Source organism: Leptinotarsa decemlineata, unplaced genomic scaffold (genome assembly GCF_025532065.1).
Source record: "Leptinotarsa decemlineata unplaced genomic scaffold, Ldec_3_MD MMD2_tig00026307_RagTag_RagTag, whole genome shotgun sequence".
Taxonomy (NCBI): Eukaryota; Metazoa; Arthropoda; class Insecta; order Coleoptera; family Chrysomelidae; genus Leptinotarsa; species Leptinotarsa decemlineata.
The window spans coordinates 6,943,713-6,956,961 of NW_027412681.1; the positions used below are offsets into that span (position 1 = coordinate 6,943,713).

The window sequence follows — 13,249 nt, forward strand, 5'->3', positions numbered from 1 at the left end:
GGCGATTAAATTCATTTGAATAAACGTTCCCAGGAAGTTTATTCCACATAAACTTAGTTCTCCAAAAAAGAGTTCTTAGACAGTGAAGTTCGAGGTGTACTGAGTTGAACCTTAAAACGACGAGCAGCCACAGTCTGATGGCTCTTTTCTGGATAGAATCCAGCAGCTTCAGGTTATCCTTAGGGGCGGAGCCTCATACATGAGAACAATACACCAAAGTTTTGATCTGAGCTTCATGAAGCATCAAAAGTAGCTGAGGTGTGTAGTTTTCTGGTTCGGAACAGTGTTCCAAGCTTTTGAGAAGGAGCCTTTGCAATTCCATCGACATGATTGTGACGAGAAATATTGGTATCCATTTTAACCCCTAACAAACTTATCGAAGCAGAATTGTCTGACCTAACATTATTATATCCGGTTCGGAGACATGTATCTTCTAGATATGCACTTCTAGATATGCAACCTCCTGCTGCCTGTGAAGATGTGCCTCCGTAGCCGATGTCCTGGAATCTAAATGGAATGACAAGAGAAGTGTGCTGTCGTCGGCAAAGCAATATATTGGATTCATGGTTATTTCCAATAAGTCGTTGATATAGAATAAAAATAGGGTTAGAGACATATCTTTTTGGAGAAAACCGATGCCTGAGTGTTCGTGGCATTGAATTATCGTGGAATTGAACTATAAGAATGTCTGTGCCAGGATCAATCATATTAGAATATTCTGGCAAATGTAGTTGTTAACCAAGTTGTTAACTCATATCAGAACTATGCTCCAACTGTAAATATAAATAACTTACAAACTGGTTTCAGTAATTTGGGGTAGGGTGCTGGAGTCATCCATATATTAGTATATAATAAAATAAGAATGTAGTACTATTTTATTGAAACTAGTAATTCAATTATAAGGAGAAATTACCCCCCGCCCGAGGTTTTACAAACTATATGAAATGTATAACGATGAGATTGGAACCTTTGGTGTGAAAGTTGAATAACTTTTTTCGAGATCAATTGCCTTAACACCAAACTGATATTTTTGCACTGATACGCGTCAGTGCAAAAATTGTGCAATTGATACCTAGTCTAGTCTGGTTACTCCTTATATACTAAAATTTGTTTCCCGAAGTTGTATACCTGAAGTCCAATATGGAATTTATCGGTAATTAACTACCTGCAAGTTCTTAGTATTTATTCTCTTCCTAACAGAAGATTAAAGAGCGGGCTAAACGGGATGGGTCCCTTTTCGCCATTCATGCTGTTCTTACATTTTGCTATTTCGAGACTCTCACATGCATCGAGTAGCCTGGTGTCATGCACATGCTTAATCAGTTTCAGATTGTTTTCACCAATTCTGTGGTCCTTGTCTAGAGCATGTTGGGCGGCACTGGATTTTTCTATCCTTCCGTATTTCATGTGTGCACAATGCTCCTTAAAACGGGTTTTAATCGCTCGTCGGCTCTGGCCGATGTATTTGCTGTTGCAATCTTAACAACTGATTTCGTAAACCCCCGACCTTTCTGTGTTTTCTAGTCTATATCACATAGTCAATATCACAAGCTCTAGAGTGTTTGAGGGATCTTCTGAAATCGAACAACTTAGCAAATGAAGCTGTTGAAGAATACATTCAACTCACCAAGCTTTGAATGCATCTAAATTGTTTTCAATATAATGGCTCATATTATGAACAGCGTGAAGGAACGGCTATGGGTAACCCATTGTCTCCATTTATAGCGAACCTACTCATGGGTAGGTTTGAGATGGAAGCTGGGAAAGAACTCAGTTACTTCCCTAGGGTCTGGATCAGGTATGTTGATGACATATTCGCTGTAGTGGATACATGGATAACCAGAATTGAGCACAACAGGTGTAAGAGTATAAAATTCAAATATGAAGTAGAAAAAGAACGAAAGTTGCCGTTTTTAGATGTATTGGTCATAAGGAACGAACAGAACGAAATAGAATTTGACATTTACAGGAAAGACACGGGCACTTTCAGATACATTCCCAATGACTCGAATCATTGTCCACAACACAAAATGGTGGCACTGCAATTTCTGGTACACAGGTTAATAACTTTACCTTTAAAGAAAGATAAATAAGTACGACAATGAAAAGAGAGTGATTCGGTATGTAGCTGAAGCAAACGGTTTTAACCCAGATATAGTTGACAAGATAATTAGAAAATGTAAGTTTAGGGAAGCACTTCGTAAATCTTCGACTTTTCAAAAATAGGAGAGTAATAAAAAGTTTATAGTAATCCCATACGAACCCCAATACACGAGAGGGTTTCAACAGATATTCGATAAAGTAAATATGAAAGTTGCATATAAAACTTCTTATAAATTGCAACAGCTTCTTGGTAATCCAAAAGATAGACTAGAAAACACAGAAAGGTCGGGGATTTACGAAATCAGTTGTCAAGATTGCAACAGCAAATACATCAGCCAGAGCCGACGAGCGATTAAAACCCGCTTCAAGGAGCACTGTGCACACATGAAATACGGAAGGATAGAAAAATCCAGTGTCGCCCAACATGCTCTAGACAAGGACCACAGAATTGGTGAAAACAATCTGAAACTGATTAAGCATGTGCATGACACCAGGCTATTCGATGCATGTGAGAGTCTAGAAATAGCAAAATGTAAGAACAGCATGAATAGCGAAAAGGGACCCATCCCGTTTAGCCCGCTCTTTAATCTTCTGTTAGGAAGAGAATAATTACTAAGAACTTGCAGGTAGTTAATTACCGAAAAATTCCATATTGGACTTCAGGTATACAACTTCAGGTAACAAATTTTAGTGTATAAGAAGTAACCAGGCTAGACTAGGTATCAATTTTCTTCTCCTGAGGATGCTAACTTTGTTGGCGAAACGCGCGTCGAGTGCAAAAATATCAGTTTGGTGTTAGGGCAATTGATCTCGAAAAAAGTTATTCTATATGAAATGTATCATCAGGCTTTTTTGTTGCGGCAAAAACATATATTAAAATAAGAATGCAGTACTATTTCATAGAAATCGGTTATTCGATTATGCACAAAAACTACCCCCAACCATCACCGGAGGCCTCACAAGCCATGTGGAGGGTATCATTAGGGTTCTTTTTTGCCACAAAAATATTAAAGTGGTACTATTTCACAGAAACGAGTTATTCTGACGTGTTACAAATTATAGAGAATGTGTAATCAGAGTTTTTTTACTACTGAAATATATTTGGAAAGCAGAATGCGGTACTATTTCATATATAAAGTTCACCACCAATTATTTTTCATAAAAGGGTTCATTTAACTTTTTTCCAACCCTTTGATATTTCCCTAATGATATCTGTTAATAAAACCGTTATCATGCGTTATGTGTTAGTTATCAACAGTCACTTTTTGAATTTGTGCAAGAGTAACATGATGTAACTATTATTAAGAGTTACTTTGAGTACTCTACGGATTCATTGTTTCGGTTCAATCTAAAAATAGAACGTCTTCCAACATGCCAATAGATTCGAACTGATCACAGAAAATCTACACAATGATCTGAATAGTCCAACTATCTCATTGATTTAAAATAGGGTAAAATGTATTCAAAATTATATGAGAATAATTTAAGGGATGTTATCAACCGTAAATGGTTTACCAAATTAGTTATGGATATATTTTACCTCTTTTAGAGGTAAGTAAGTAAGTAAATTTATTCAATTCATTAATAAGCCAAAATACATAGTCGTCTATGACAAAAGAATGAAAAAATAAAATAAAATGAAATTGAAATAAAACTGAAAATGAAATAAATGAATAAAGATACATGAAATGTATAGATTATACAATTCTAATGAAAGTTACGGCTACCTAAACAAGCTTGTGTTGTGGCCAGCAAACTAAATAGTATATCTTTTCCTGTATAACCAAACATAGTGAACAGAGTATAAAAAGGAAGAGATAGTAAGAAGAAGATAGAGGACGAAAAAGAGAGAGAAAGATCTGTCTGTGATGCGCTCTGAAAGATACCTCTAATAATAGATATTTCTTATTCAAGTATCAGAAGAAGCATATCATAACAGTAAGCATTTTAAAAACCAAGGTATCAATGAACTATAGAATGCCAAGTGTTATTATGTAAAAAAAACTTAAAAAAAATCTTCAGTGAATTCAAATTGAAGCCAAAAGTAGCCAATCATTTAGATTTCTCAGTGACATTCAATTATACTTCTGCTATTTCAGATTGCAAAGAATTGTCAACGGTCCAATTTCTTTTAGTGGTTCCAAAGAATGGATTTTTATTAAAGAAACACTTCATTGTGAGATTTTCACTACTAGTCAGATTATAAAACCACAAATAACCCCAACACATGTTTCGCCATACAATAGGTTACTCAAGCATTTTCATACATTTTCGATATGGATTTTTGTATTCAGTAGCAAAGATCTGGAATTATAGTATTTATTTGTTCACTAGTTGGAACTGATTGTTCAGTGATAGAATAGGAGAATAATTAGTAGTAATAGCCTTAGGGAAGTGATAATTACAAAATAGTTTCACTATAATTTTCATTTACAGATAATATGCTGCTTGAGAACATTGTGACGAAATTATGGGTATTAGTTGTCATAATTATTTGGTCAAAAAATATTTCAACTTCTTTCTCATTATTTTCCAAAATGAAAATGTTCTCCAGCCGGAGTTAGAAACCCTGATCGCCAAGACACTTATTCTTGAGAATGCATCGTTCTCAACTGTCATTCATTTCACTAAATGGCACAAATATTTGGAGTAGAATTTACGCCTTTTGTCAATTTTTACGGATAACTTTACCAAAGAAATTTGATAATAATAAACATACTACCTCATCCAATTTTATTTTTTGAAGGTGTGATTATTGAACTGCTCAACTTTTGACATCTCATGAAAACCTTCGCTTGTTGAAAGATCTCTATGTCAACAAAATAGTGATAAGTAATAATGGTTAATTTTGCCATCATACCCAAAAATAGGGATTTTATTTTTGAATAATTATGAAAATAAATATTTTTAGAAGAATAAACTTTCACAAAAGTTTCACACTGTCTAGAGTTCGTTTGTGAATGAAATTTAGATTTAGTGTGTGGTTATTACATGTATTAAGGTTCCTACTGAGAAACTTTTGTTGAAATATTGTAAGTATGAAGTTTATTGAAAAGGAAATATTTTTAGGAGAGATATTAGCTTATGGAAAGAATCCATCCATCATTATATAGAAAGTGGGAACTTCTGAAGTTTCAATTCCATAACGAATGTTTTGAGTACAAACTGAATGAGAAAAAGTGCATTCCCTGTAACTCAATATCCATATATTTGAAAGTAGTTGTTTTGGATGGATTTTTCTTCCTTTCGTATCTGAAAGAAACTTCTGGATATTATTTATACATCTTTGTGAATCAAAAAAGTTTTTTTCTAATAAAGTTTATTTTATAAAGTTTTTTCACCTCTCACAAACATTTGAAATTGTTATGGAGAAATTTATGCAGATTTCAAAGCATATTTTTTACCAGAATAGAATATATCAATTTCCATTTCCAATATTCCTCAACATTAACAATACATCAATATAAAGTGACATATTTCTTGATTGTAAACATACAACTCTACATACAATAGAATCAGAATTTGAAAACAGGTATTGCTTAAGAGTTATCAAATTTAACTAACACCCATATGGCCTAGGGAAGATATAATTACTATTATTTCAATTTGCTTTATTGCAAAATAAAAGAAGAAACCATACGCAAAATGCAATATTTAATACATCATAAAATACTTACCTGAAGAAATGGGGATGAGTAAATCATGTTCCGCTTGTTTTTCCATTATTCCGTTTTCTTAGGCTGTTAAACTTTAAATTGACTTCGCATTGTGATAATTTGTCATTAGAGTCAAAACATTTGCACAAACACCCTTAACAACTTTTCACCACTGCTTCCTCATCTATATTTTTGTATTCGCCAATAGTATAGAGTCTTTTGTTCTTTCAAAAGAACCGTAAAACGTTTACAAACAAATATTTACTCAAATTGAATATTTTGGAAGTATTTTCATAAACCAATAACTACTGGGAGCGCCCTGTACTATGTTGACACCAATGACACTTGTTGCTTTTCACTACTACTACTGGAAAAACAACTCTTCGTTTTTTAGCAGCCAACAAATAAGGTAAACTTCTTCGTTTTTGTTTTGTGGGCTGAACGAATCGCAACTTTGGCCCGCTGCAACAACTTCTAGTTCAGTTTCTACTCGACAGAGTGCCGTTCGATTTGACTCTACTCAACAAGTGTGTTAATTAGTTTTTATTAAAATATAATAGTGAAAATGCATGCTTTTATTTTCACTTCAGCAAATTGATATGCGCATCATAATTTTGGAAGAGGGAGAACATTTTAATTTTTTTTTCAACCAGTTTGGTTCAAGCAATTTTGACAAACTTGCTAGAAATGATGTACATGTTGAAATCAAAGAATTGGAATACTAAGACACATGCAGGTTCCATATTGTATATAAACTCATGAAATTTTCCATAGAAGCATTATATTCTGGACTTAGTCTGCTTTTCAACTAAATACAATAACTATAATGGTAATTGAACAATTTTCACAAACATTTTATTAATTTTCATTAAGTATCGGGCCACTCCATTGATAATTTGATTACAATAAAATTAACAACTGAGGATCGTCTCCACATAAAATTCCTCCAAATGCTAGAAATATCAAATTCTCTCAAATATTCAATATTGTAAACTTTTGAATGAATTCATTGTTCTTAGAACAACGAAATAGAACTGAAAATTGACAAAAAAATATGAAAAAACATATGATCAAATAGATAATTTAGATTAAAAAAGACCTTTTCTCAATCACAAGAAATGCTGAACTTTTCTCTATGCGCGTTTTACCAACCAAGTTGACACCTTGTTGTTATCAATACAATTAATACAACGTTAATCTATTCAACGGTACAATTGGCGTATTTCAAATTATAATTGTAGATCATCAGTGAACTGAATCCATAATTTTTAAAAGTTTCTTAGATTAACATAGTGCTACGCAATTTGTTGAATGAGTGTAAACGGAACACAAAGAACTGAGTACTTTCAGAATTTAAAATGAAAACATAATATAGGAATTGGTTAACCTTGCTTTTCCGTGACAATGCCACAGAGGAAACAAATCTGTGCTGCGACAATGCTATGTCAAGAATGTCAAGCAACACGAAAAAGAAGAGCATGTTCCAATCATGACCTGATCGTAGTGTCCATACACGTAACCGTAGTGCATCACCTCACATTAGTGCTTACACTCTAATGCAGACGGACATTGCTTGTTAACTGACCTCAAACTACAGTCGAACTTTGTTATAGCGCAAAACCAAGTGGGGTTTGGGTCCAACTCAGATCCACTTTAGTGTGGGCTCCACCTGTAGTAGCAACATGATCCTGGAACTCCTGGCTGGATAGCCCTGGCAGCTGAAGCCATTAATGGAAAAAGAAGAAGAAGAGCATGTTGGTTATGTGGATATTTACGACTTGTCACTTGAATTAGTAGAATTATTGTATTTGGAGTATGTTGTTCCAAATATTCGGAATGGAAAAATAAAATGTAGAATATTTTTTACAGAGACGTAAAACTAGTAAATAGTTAAATAAAGACAAGACTGAATAGGCTTTGTACCTTCCTACACTATTTTTTTGCTCAAGTTCATTTTATTTGGAAACGTTTATGACCAGTGAATATGTATATTCAAATGTGAACTAAAAACATTCAAAAATTATCAATTATCCGCACTGTGAAAGAACTGAAAGAGTGAAATTGGAATCAACTGAACACCTAAAAGTGTTACATAACATGTTTCCAAAATCACTTTCAAGACAAGTTCGATACAGGAAGATATATTCAAGTAATGATAAAAGAAACAGGCCGACTTCATCCGAGGTTCTAACTTCTTACATCAAACAATGTAGCGAACCACCATGGACATCATACTTCGTAAAAGTTTGTTATGCGTTCAACAGTCTTCTATTATAATTCTCCAATCAATTTTTAGTATTCCAGTATCAGAGACGATCAGTGGGGAAAATCACATTTCAACTGGAAAGTTGGAAATTCGAACTATCATATTTTGAGAACTGGTTGTTTTCCATACATTAAATATCATTGCACTAAGCGAAAATTTCAAAATCTTACAATGGACGACTACTTTTTTCGTGTGATCAAGGTTACAAATTTAGGTGGGTATCACTGTACAAAAATTTTACATTTAACTACTTGTTAACGTGCTAAAAATCTAATTTGGAAGGTAGACTTTCGGTAATTCTCAGCTTGCTTGTTTCACATGCGGCAGTTGAATAGAACAATGAGCTACTCTCAAGTGCATGGTGTTTCATGTCTGAAATATTCCAAGTTTTCTGGAAACAGCAAGTGGGAGTGAGGACTTTTCACAATCTATAGATGAAGTCTAGTGAAAATAGCTTCAGTGTGGGGTTTATTAGAAACGAAAGTTTTGATACTAATAATTCAGACTTTACTGTGTTTTGTGAAAGATTAAGACACATTTTTATCATAAATAATTGACGATGAAAGACAAAAAAGTTGATATTTTTGAACTCCTTATAGAAATGTTTTATTGAGAAACTTGTGTTTGTAATTTGCCAAATTCAAAAAGCTACAATTAACTGTTAAATTTGCTCTCTGATCATTTTTGGTATGTAAAATCGTTTTTTCTCAACTTATGCGTTTGTACTTAGCACAGTGTTTCAAAGTCGAAATTAGATTATGGATAGATTATTCAAAGAAGATATCCTGAGAGCTCTATTCAATTCAGGAATTGGCTTCGAATGCACAGACTATCAGAGAGAACTTCATTTTTAATCTGAATTCTGCGGAAATAAAACAAGGAACTGAATTCAATTTTAATGAACATCTCTACCATACAAAGAATCTCGTGAGATCACAGGAATCCCCATCAGAGGGTAGGAGGGGTTCAGCCCGGCCAATGTAAAATATAGTTGATAAATTCTGTAATATGAATATTAGCTCTGCTCCATTTACAAGACATCCATTTATCAAGCATGTACTATGCATTTTACCTTCGGTAGCGCTATCACTGTGTTTGACCGATTTTATATTATCATTTTGTCAAATTCTTTTTAGACTAACTTTCAAAAATATCAAGATTTCATTAACATGTATTCATATGAAAGAAAAAGTGTTCTGTTTGAACTGCTAGTATTTTCTTGAAAACTCTCATGCATAACAGCATCAAGAACATAGCTGAAAGCAACAGTTATTTGTCAAATGCTGTAATTCATCACGTTGATCAAAAAACGTGAATTCAGGGAGAATCTTGGCAAATCTTCGACTTTTCATAAAGACACGGATTCAAACGTTTGACCTTCCATAAGAACCAAGGTACTCTAACAGATTAGATTGTAGCCTTCAAAACTTCTTGGTCACTTCAACAAATGTTAGGTAACCTCAAAGACAAGATGTTGGAGAATGAAAAGTCGGGAACATATGAAATAAGCTGTGAGGACTGTGGCAAAAAGTATATCGGTCAGACCAAGCAAGCCATCAAAACTCGTTTCAAAGAACACGCAGAATATATCCGATCTAGTGTCGCCCAACACGCCTTGTAGAACGGCCTCTCTCTCTAAGTTTTTAGACGTTGCTTCCTTTCGGCGCATTTGTCCATCCTCCTGCCATCTCCTCCTCCTTCGTCGGGGGGCGCGGCAGTCTTGCTCGCAGCAATACTGCCACCCCCTTTTTATTATAAAAACCACTTGAAATTTTTTGTAGACTTCAAGACTTTTTACACATAATTAACACATTTATTTGGTAAAATCCTGTCTCCACGTGGACATCCGGTCCACCCGGCCTCCAACCGGGAGGGAGTGCTCTTTCTCTTTAACACTTATAGACTGTTCTAGTGTCCGAACGAAACTGGTTTTTACGACCGAAGCCGAAATCGAAAACAAATTTCGGCAATGGTCTCAGTTTCGGCCGAAACCGAAACAGAAACTTCCTTTCAAGGATTGAGGAAAAAGTAAAGAAAACGTTATTATAATCAGTCAGTCTTTATTTTTTTTTCTTTGAATAACAACGTTATTCACTCTTCGACATTTTCACTTATTGATAATCAACATAAAAATCCTTATTCAAGAAAAAAGATTAATTGTACCTTAAAAATACCTAAAATAAGTGAGGTGTTCATTTGTGTAGGTGTAGATTTTTCTTTCGAATATTATTGATGGGTTTTCAAAAATATTAAACATAAAATTACTTATTTGAGTTGATACACCACAATAGTCACGACATGATTAGGCATGTGGAAGCGGCAAAATGTCTTCGTCGATTGTATGAAATTCAACGCGCCGAACATGACCGATCACAGCGCGTGAACTCCCGAATGCAGTTTCGGTTTCGGTCGTAGTTTCGGCAGGTTTAGCACCGAGTTTCGGTTTCGGTCGAACACTAGACTGTTCACAAAAATGTTTCATTTAATGTTAGCACGTTCTATGACGGCAGACATTCACGACTCAAACTGAGTCTCATCTCCAACAATGGCGTCCGCGTACCTTTTTTGTGGATGGTCGCTGTCGGCACGTCCGTCCACCACCACATCAGAAACGAAACTCCTTGTAGAACGGTCATTTAATAAATGAACTCTGGCTACAGTTGTTGAAATCGGATCATGGCACTGGATTTTAGGATGCTTTTGAGAGTTTGGAAATAGCAAAATGTAGCATGAGAATTACCAACAGTGACAAAGGTCCCGATTTATTCCGTTTCATGAATCACTCTGTTGAAATTTGCGAAAACTATCTGCAAATCTCCACTTGCAATCATTGATGTGTTTCGAACTGTGTTGAAATTTATGGAAACATTCAATACAAGATTTTCGGCAAATTTCTACCCGAAACCATTGATGTGGATCGGAAAGTGAAAGTGTATAAATAGAATAGGAATCAAATTTTCTTCATCTGAAGTCACCAACTTGGTTGGTGGAAAGCCTGTCGAAAAGTGTATCGCATTTCTGATAATTAAAAAAAGTGCTTGTTTTGGACTGACTCTTTGCCAGAGGTTCTATTTCTAATTTTCATTAATAGTGAAAGATGAAGAAAAAGTAAAGATGAACCAGCTGAGTAGTTAACAGACTGAACACTATCTTAAGTTAATGAGAAATACCTACTTGCAGAAAAATCAATTTTCTATTTGTTTATCTGTGTGAAATTTAACTCATTTATAGGTATATCAATCGATACCATTTCTTCATCAGGGTTTTTTTAGGATTGCCCTGCCTAGCATATGGTATAGCAGCCATTTTCTTGATAAAACATAGTGAAAGTGTTAAGACAAGTAAAGGAGTTGTTGATATTTATTTTCTATATCCAGAAGATAAAGGGTCATTATATTGAAGTATTATTTCAACATAATGCGTAAGTTGGACAAGCTGCTTCTATAACATATGACAAGAATGGTATTATAATATTGAACAAAAAAAGTTAATTTCTTGGCAAGCTGAATCATCATGAATCTTGATTTTGAATGGTCTCATCAGGGTCAGCTTTTGATCTACTTACTCCCCAGTTCTAGAAACAGCTTCAGATAGCAAAAATAGCTTGGAGGAACTGCTAGTTTCAAAATATCATATGGTGCAACCGAGTGGCATGTTATGGAGGTTGTGATAAAAAATAGCAGGGTACTTTTTTTAGGATATACAAAGGTTTATAATTTTTTTTCAAATACATTTTTTGAAAATCAACAGTTTATTTCTCATTTGTCCATCTTAATTCTAATATTGGATTTTATTAATGAAGTGACACTTCAACATATAAAATACATTTGATCTTCGCTAGAGAAAGTGTTTTTTTCGAGTACTAAACGACACAAGACATTTGTTAGCAGTTCGTCAAAACTTTCATGTAGATGTTCTAAAATTGCAAAATGCAAAAACAGGTCGATTTTTTGTTCAAGGGGGGCATTTTTTCATCATAACCTCGAGTCTCATACCTCCTGCCCTACCCTATTGGTGACCATCACCCTTAGAATTAAAATAGGAAAACTACTGCGTGTGACACATCACATATGACACATGGCATACATACATGTATACATATATGTATACGTGTACATATGCCTATATGTGTTTACAAGTATGTATGTATATACATATAGAAAAATCTCACTAATCCGGCACCCTTCGCCCGCGCTTCCCTTGCGCCTATGCGCTCTGTCGCCGTTTTTTTGAGTTATTAATTAATTCAATCAACATTATTACAGAATTACAACAACTAAAATCTAAAAAAAATTATAATAATAAAGTTATGCATTTACACATACATATGGATAAACATACACATATATTTACATTCCAAACCACGTTACTGTGAAGTAACTTTGTTTGGGAAGTTTTAATTTTCATTTCTTGTTATTGATTTTTTTTTATTTTCATATCGTGTTAATAGTTCTTTTTTTATTTTTTGGTTGTTGCTTGTTTTTTATTTCATTGTAATTTCAGTTTTTTTGTTGGTCAATGTGATTTGTTTTTAAAACACTCTGTATATATAAAAATAGTTATTTATTATACAAGGAAAAAAGTATCAGATTTTAGCTTGAGGTTGTATTGTCTCCCGACGCGAATCAGAGGGAGACAAAAAATCGAGAGCTAAAATCTAATATTTTTCCCGTGTATAATACCCAAATTTTTCCTGTGACGGGAAAAACGACGATTCAATATTGAAAAAACATATTACGATATGTTGAAGTAGAAAAATATTGATGTGAAATTTGAATTTTTAAAATTTGAATTTAAAAATTGCGAACTAGTGGTCAGTAGTTATTTTGAAAAATGTCTAATTCCGAGTTTTCTCTGACTCCACCGGAGTTAGTAGAAGCAGCGAAAGTAGCGTCACAAAAATTATTGCCAGCTAAATCGCGGAAAATTTATGAAACCGCGTATTCAAGATTCATGGAATGGAAGATGAAAAAGACATGCAGTTCTTTCTCGGAGACGGTGTTATTGGCTTATTTTTCGGAACTGGCACAACAACAAAAGCCATCAACAATGTGGTCGAATTATTCAATGATTAAAAGTATGTTACAATCAAATAATAATGTAGACATTCCAAAATATTTTAAACTAATTACATTTCTGAAACAAAATTGGAAAGGTTACACGCCCAAGAAAACTGCGATATTTACGAGTAGGTACACATATTAGTGACTTTTTAAATAATGAA

The 13,249-nt window shown here is 34.0% G+C and overlaps 2 protein-coding genes across 4 annotated transcripts in view; one reads left to right on the top strand and one right to left on the bottom strand.

The window, feature by feature from the left end:
* cyst (rho guanine nucleotide exchange factor 18 cysts) overlaps nt 1-6,131 on the bottom strand; it is a 153,262-nt gene extending 147,131 nt beyond the window's left edge. For both annotated transcript variants that reach the window (XM_074181205.1, XM_074181207.1), the window contains exon 1: nt 5,781-6,131. In XM_074181205.1, the coding sequence (XP_074037306.1) occupies nt 5,781-5,826 (46 nt within the window). In that variant the 5' untranslated portion in view covers nt 5,827-6,131. The remainder of the gene's footprint in view (nt 1-5,780) is intronic.
* Nucleotides 6,132-7,247: 1,116 nt separating this feature from the next.
* On the top strand, nt 7,248-11,772 carry LOC111510248 (uncharacterized protein C15orf61). Of its 2 annotated transcripts, none has more exons than XM_023166153.2 (3): nt 7,248-7,997; nt 8,056-8,239; nt 11,298-11,772. In XM_023166153.2, the coding sequence occupies exons 1-3, from the start codon at nt 7,857-7,859 to the stop codon at nt 11,423-11,425; spliced, it is 453 nt and encodes a 150-aa protein (XP_023021921.1). In that variant the 5' UTR covers nt 7,248-7,856; the 3' UTR covers nt 11,426-11,772. The 2 variants fall into 2 exon arrangements, with proteins under 2 accessions (XP_023021921.1, XP_023021920.1); XM_023166152.2 differs by having other exon boundaries at nt 7,251-8,003.
* The last annotated feature ends 1,477 nt before the right edge of the window (nt 11,773-13,249 follow it).

Coding starts and splice junctions, on each gene's coding strand:
- LOC111510248 (XM_023166152.2), top strand. CDS start 7,857: ATGTTTCCAAAATCACTTTCAAGACAAGTTCGATACAGGAAGATATAT. Junction 8,004..8,055: donor GGACATCATACTTCGTAAAA/GTTTGTTATGCG, acceptor ATCAATTTTTAG/TATTCCAGTATCAGAGACGA. Junction 8,240..11,297: donor GATCAAGGTTACAAATTTAG/GTGGGTATCACT, acceptor GGGTTTTTTTAG/GATTGCCCTGCCTAGCATAT.